General features: G+C 42.0%; 2 protein-coding genes across 2 annotated transcripts in view; both read right to left on the bottom strand.

The window, feature by feature from the left end:
- LOC119424642 (protein FAM163B-like) overlaps positions 1-6,054 on the bottom strand; it is a 109,168-nt gene that overhangs the window by 4,756 nt on the left and 98,358 nt on the right. The gene's annotated exons all lie outside the window — the stretch shown is intronic.
- Positions 5-1,477, bottom strand: LOC119424554 (tRNA pseudouridine synthase A-like; the record flags this gene model as incomplete). Its single annotated transcript, XM_037692040.1, has 5 exons — positions 1,158-1,477; positions 762-979; positions 548-685; positions 183-285; positions 5-87 (listed from the first exon to the last, which is right to left on the bottom strand). Coding segments are annotated over exons 2-5 (516 nt in total), but the record flags the coding sequence as incomplete, so codon positions are not given.

The raw sequence follows: 6,054 nt of genomic DNA, 5'->3' as shown, positions 1-6,054 counted from the left end.
CAAAGGCCACAGTTGGAAGCATGTAGGAATATGTACGAGCGTCACATTTGTTTTTCGAATTGAAACTCTGGGTCACTCGTTTAAGTCCTGTGGGTACAAAAGTAAAAGCAACTCATCATACAAACATCCTGGAGCTGTTCGTCAAAATATCAACGAGAAAAGATTACCAGTAAGAGTCTTACCGAGCGCCCTGATCTGTGGTGGCAAATGATTATTGATTTTTTCGATTACGTCCTCGATCAACCGCAGCTTCAGAGAAACCACTTGACCAGCAGCAGAAACACTCTAAATAAATGCAAATGAAACGTGTCATATCGTAAATATTTGAAACACGTTCAAATTTAATTCATCAGTGGAATGTTATAATTCAAACTATCAATGGATACAGACCATCTGAAACAAGTTTTGCTCTTAAACTGGCCAGGAGTTTGTTAGTGCAAGCAAAATAAAATTTTGCAAATGCTGACACTGGAGTATGTTATTTCCTTTTGATTATTTAAAATTGTTTTGTTGTTTTTCCAAACTTCTAACATGCATGAACACATACTTTATCTGTCCTGGCACATCTTTGGAAAGACATCTTCTTCATCTCATCACCATGATCTTCAGGGATGCATCCAGATTTTATAAGAGCAGTGACCAGATCATCTTCAATGGTGTTAAACTGGGAGTTTCGGTTATTCCTCTAAAAAAAAAAAAAAATGGAAGCCACTTATGAATATATTTAACTATAGAAGGAGCACGGTGAATGATCAACACACCTGCATGCCATAATACCCCTTCCCTGAGTATGCCAGAAGCAGAGCCACTTTCTTTTTAGGATATCTTTTGCCATCTTCAGCGTGTTCTTCGTCTGTTCTTAGTCTTTTGGTGGCTCTCTCAACAGAATCCTCATCTTTATTCTCCTCATGTGGCCGTTTTAGCAGCTGATCAGTTGTGGATTCAGTACTCATAGTGGCCAAGACTTTAAAAAGGCAACCTGTGAAGTAAAAACAAAATGGATTTATGTCCTCATATGCCTGCTCTGATTGAGTCTGAAGCCTGGTAAACATTCATCTCACCCCAAAATTCAACGAAAGTGAGCATGAAAATGACATGAAGAGATTGATAAAATGAATAAGTAAAATGAATAAGTTCATTATGTTGGGTAGACTTACCGTTTTTCTTTGGCTTTTGTCAATACTTATCTAAACTCGGTTGCAGTCGGACTTTAAACATGTCATGCAAAACAGCAATTTAACAAAAGTATCTGCAGCTAGGAGATGCTAGCTGATCCTTTAGCTAATAAGTTTCATACGAATTGTCTCAGGATAATTTTCTGAGGCAAAGCTTTTAAACAGCTACCAATAATTATAATTGTAAAAGTTTGCGAACAAATATGGAAAATAAAATAAAATAAAAAAGACCACAGTTAAAGCGAAAATTGATAAACGCTATCACACATGTTACAACCAACTTTGACCTCTCACGATAATCTCGCGAGGCTTGACCAGTTCACGTTTATTCATGACGTCACGGGCTCTGTATTTTTCTCATGTCATTTAACTAGGAATAATAGTAATATCTTTTTATATTTGTTTACGCTAATACAGACTATCTCTGGCTTCGAATATGTTTTTATAGTATTTTTTGATGAAATATTACTATTTCAATACATGATTTATTAGATGGTCAATTTTTAATGTCTTCAGAAAATTCAAATTGCATATTTCCATTAGTGTGATTCTGTGTTTTGCAAGTCACACAGGCTAAGAATTTTTAAATATCTTTACATCAAGCATAAAAATATTATTATTATTATTTTACTAAAGATTTTAATATTATTTGTAAACCGTACATTATCATTGAACTGCATTATACTTCCTGTTATAAAGTTATTTTATGTTATTGGTGATTTACAGTAAACTGATCACAGTTTCATTGAGTTATTGATTATGACGAGGTGAATAAAAAATCCTGAAGATTTTACCTGTAAACAAAAGTTTTGACGTGATTTAAAATAAATAATCCATTCAAACAAATTAAAACAATATTATTATTTTTTTGTCAATTTGTGCTTTCAAAATCATTTTGGTCCAATATGGTAAAATTTTTATTGAAAATGAGTTGAGTATTAGTTTAGGGGAGGATGCCGGTCAGACCTGGCAGACCCAAACATATTGTGAGCTGGGAATGTCTGGCAGAGTCTCCTGTGAGACGGAGTTTTAACTCCCACCTCCGGGAGAACATTGAACATGTTCCGGGGGAGGTGGGGGACATAGAGTCTGAGTGGACCGTGTTTTGTGCCTCTATTGTCGAGGCGGCTTACCGGAGCTGCAGCCGCAAGGTTGTCGATGCCTGTCGCGGCAGCAATCCTCGAACCCGATGGTGGACACCGTTGGTGAGGGATGCTGTCAGGCTGAAGAAGGAGTCCTATTGGGTCTTTTTGGTCTGTGGGACCCCGGAAGCAGCTGATGGGTACCGGCAGTCCAAGTGACATGCGGCTCGGGTGGTCGCTGAGGCAAAATCTCTGGCATGGGAGGAATTCGGAGAGGCCATGGAGAATGACTTACGCACGGCTTTGAGGCGATTCTGGTCCACCATCCGGCGTCTCAGGGGGGAAAGCGGTACGCCACCAACACTGTTTATAGTGGGAGTGGTGTGCTGCTGACCTCAACTCGGGATGTTGTGGGTCGGTGGGCAGAATACTTTGAAGACCTCCTCAATCCCACCGGCACGTCTTCCACTGAGGAAGCGGAGCCTGGGGACTCTGGGTCGGGCCCTCCAATCTCTGGTGCTGATGTCACCGAGGTGGTTAAAAAGCTCCTCGGTGGCAGGGCCCCAGGGGTGGATGAGATTTGCCCGGAGTTCCTTAAGGCTCTGGATGTTGTAGGGTTGTGTTGGCTTACGTGACTCTGCAATATTGCGTGGACATCGGGGGAAGTTCCCCTGGATTGGCAGACCGGGGTGGTGGTCCCCCTATTCAAACAGGGGGACCGTAGAGTGTGTTCCAACTACAGGGCAATCACGCTCTTAAGCCTCCCTGGTAAGGTCTATTCGGGGGTTCTGGAGAGGAGGGTCCGTCGGATAGTCAAACCTCGGATTCAGGAGGAGCAGTGCAGTTTTCGTCCTGGCCGTGGAACACTGGACCAGCTCTACACTCTCAGCAGGGTCCTGGAGGGTGCGTGGGAGTTTGCCCAACTGGTCTACATGTGCTTTGTGGACTTGGAGAAGGTGTTCGACCGCGTCCCTCAGGGAACCCTGTGGGGGGTACTCTGTGAGTATGGAGTACTGGGCCCTTTGATACGGGCTGTTATGTCCTTGTATGACCGGTGTCAGAGCCAAGTCTGCATTGCCAGCCTTAAGTTGGGCTTGTTCCCGGTGAAAGTTGGACTTCGCCAAGGTTGCCCTTTGTCACCAATTCTGTTCATAACTTTTATGGACAGAATTTCTAGGCGCAGCCAATGTGTTGAGGGGATCTGTTTTGGTGGCCTTAGGATTGCATCTCTGCTTTTTGCAGATGATGTGGTCTTATTGGCTTCATCAGATCGTGATCTACAGCTTTTGCTGGAGCGGTTCACAGCCGAATGCGACGCGGCCGGGATGAAGATCAGTTCCTCCAAATCCGAGGCCATGGTCTTGAGCCGGAAAAGGGTAGAGTGCCCTCTCCGGGTCAGGGAGGAGGTCCTACCCTCATCTATGGTCACAAGCTTTGGGTTGTGACCGAAAGAATGAGATCTCGGATACAAGCGGCCGAAATGAGTTTTCTCTGCAGGGTGTCTGGGCTCTCCCTTAGAGATAGGGTGAGAAGCTCGATCATCCGGGAGGGACTCAGAGTAGAGCCGCTGCTTCTCCACGTTGAGAGGAGCCATTTGAGGTGGCTTGGGCATCTGTTTAGGATGCCTCCTGGACGCCTCCCTGGTGGGGTGTTCCGGACACGTCCCACCAGGAGGAGGCCCAGAGGAAGACCCAGGACAAAAATAAAATGTTAAATGTAAAATAGCAAAGACTTTTAAGTTATCATCATCAACCATGCATAACATCATCAAAAGATTCAGAGAATCTGGAACAATCGCTAATGCGTAAGGGTCAAGGCCGTAAAACTCTACTGGATGCTCGTGATCTCCGGGCCCTTAAACAGGAATACCACTGTCAAGGAAATAACAGAATGGGCTCAGAAAAACTTCCAGAAAGCATTGTCAGTGAACACAATCCATTGTGCCATCCGCCGTTGCCAGCTGAAACTCTACAGTGCAAAGAGGAAGCCATTTCTAAGCAAGCTCCACAAGCTCAGACATTTGCACTGGGCCAGGGGTCATTTAAAATGGAGTGTGGCAAAATGGAAGACCGTTCTGTGGTCAGATGAGTCACGATTTGAAGTTCTTTATAGAACACTGGGACGCCATGTCATCTGGACCACAGAGGACAAGAATAGCCCAAGTTGTTATCAACACTCCGTTCAGAATCAATCACCTTTATTTTACCAGGTAGAGCCTGTTGAGATCAAGATCTCTTTCACAAGGGTGACCTGGTCAAGTGGTTATCAGCACACGTCACAGGGTAATTGACAATAAGCATTTGCATTTATCAAAAGAAAAAAAGAAACTACTATCACAATTAAAAATAAAGTAAAACAGAGAAAAAGAAACAAAGAAAATACTAAAACTCAGCAGCTAAGAAAAATACGTGGACGTGTGCGCGGCCATCTTGAGACTGCATCACTTGAAGCCTGCATCACTGATGGTATGGGGTTGCATGAGCGCTTGTGGCATGGGAAGCTTGCATGACTGGAAAGGCACCATTAATGCAGAGAACTATGTTCAGGTTCTAGAACAACATATGCTCCCATCTAGACGTCATCTCTTTCAGGGAAGACTCTGCATTTTTTTAACACGATAATGCCAGACCACATTCTGCAGCAATCACAACATCATGGCTACGTAGGAGAAGGATCCGGGTACTGAAATGGCCAGCCTGCAGACCAGATCTTTCACCTATAGAGAACATTTGGCGCATCATAAACAGGAAGGTGCGACAAAGAAGGCCCAAGACGATTGAACAGTTAAGAGGCCTGTATTAGACATGAATGGGAGAGCATTCCTATTTCTAAACTTGAGAAACTGGTCTCCTCTGTCCCCAGACGTCTGTTGAGTGTTGTAAGAAGAAGGGGGGATGCCACACAGTGGTAAAAATGGACTTGTCCCAACTTTTTTGGGATTTGTTGACGCCATGAAATTTGGAAACAACAGGTTTTTCCCTTAAAATGATACATTCTCTCAGTTTAAACTTTTGATCTGTGATTTGTGTTCTACTCTGAATAAATCAATAGATGTTGGCACCTCCACATCATTGCATTCAGTTTTTATTCACAATTTGTTTAGTGTCCCAACTTTTTTGGAATCCGGTTTGTAAATTAGGTACTTCTACACTGCTGTGGAGGAATGAAATTTTGTTCAGCTTTGCGTGGTGCACTGTACAATTTTGAATGACAATAAAGTTTAAACTTATATTAAATAAAATGAAGGGTTGAATAGATGGAACAAGTCTAGGTTGATGCAAAGGATGTCCCAGGATATCCCAGTAAAATATTAATATAATTGGATTTATTTACTGGCAAAATGGTTTAAATAAAAATATTTGTTTTTAGTCTAGCACCACTGTTAATTTGAATTCTGTTAAAACCTACATTGTTCAATTTAATGTTGGTGTAATGTTGCTCCTTCACTAATTGTATTACTATAATATATACCAGGGTAGTGTCTATAGTTATTTAAACTTAAACTAAACACAAGGAAAGAAACAGATAGCCACAAAGCAATAATAAGCTTTTATTATGATTAATAACAATCATTGTATTAAAGAAATTATTTATCCCTACTACAAAATTGAAAACGGAACAATTACAGTCAACATAAGAGATATTTTTAAACAAAATGCATCTCTCTGTAGTGATCTAATCAGAGTCGTTCCCTTCATCTGCATTGTCCTGGGGGAGAAGAGAGGAAGACTTACAACAAGCAACACAACGCATGTTCAAGTTAAATGCATATCAGACAAATCAGCACTCCTAGATAC

This window comes from Nematolebias whitei, chromosome 18 (assembly GCF_014905685.2).
Source record: "Nematolebias whitei isolate Nwh7 chromosome 18, NemWhi1, whole genome shotgun sequence".
NCBI classification, from domain to species: Eukaryota; Metazoa; Chordata; class Actinopteri; order Cyprinodontiformes; family Rivulidae; genus Nematolebias; species Nematolebias whitei.
The sequence above is the reverse complement of the archived record's forward strand: the minus strand, read 5'-3'. Positions and strand labels throughout refer to the sequence as shown.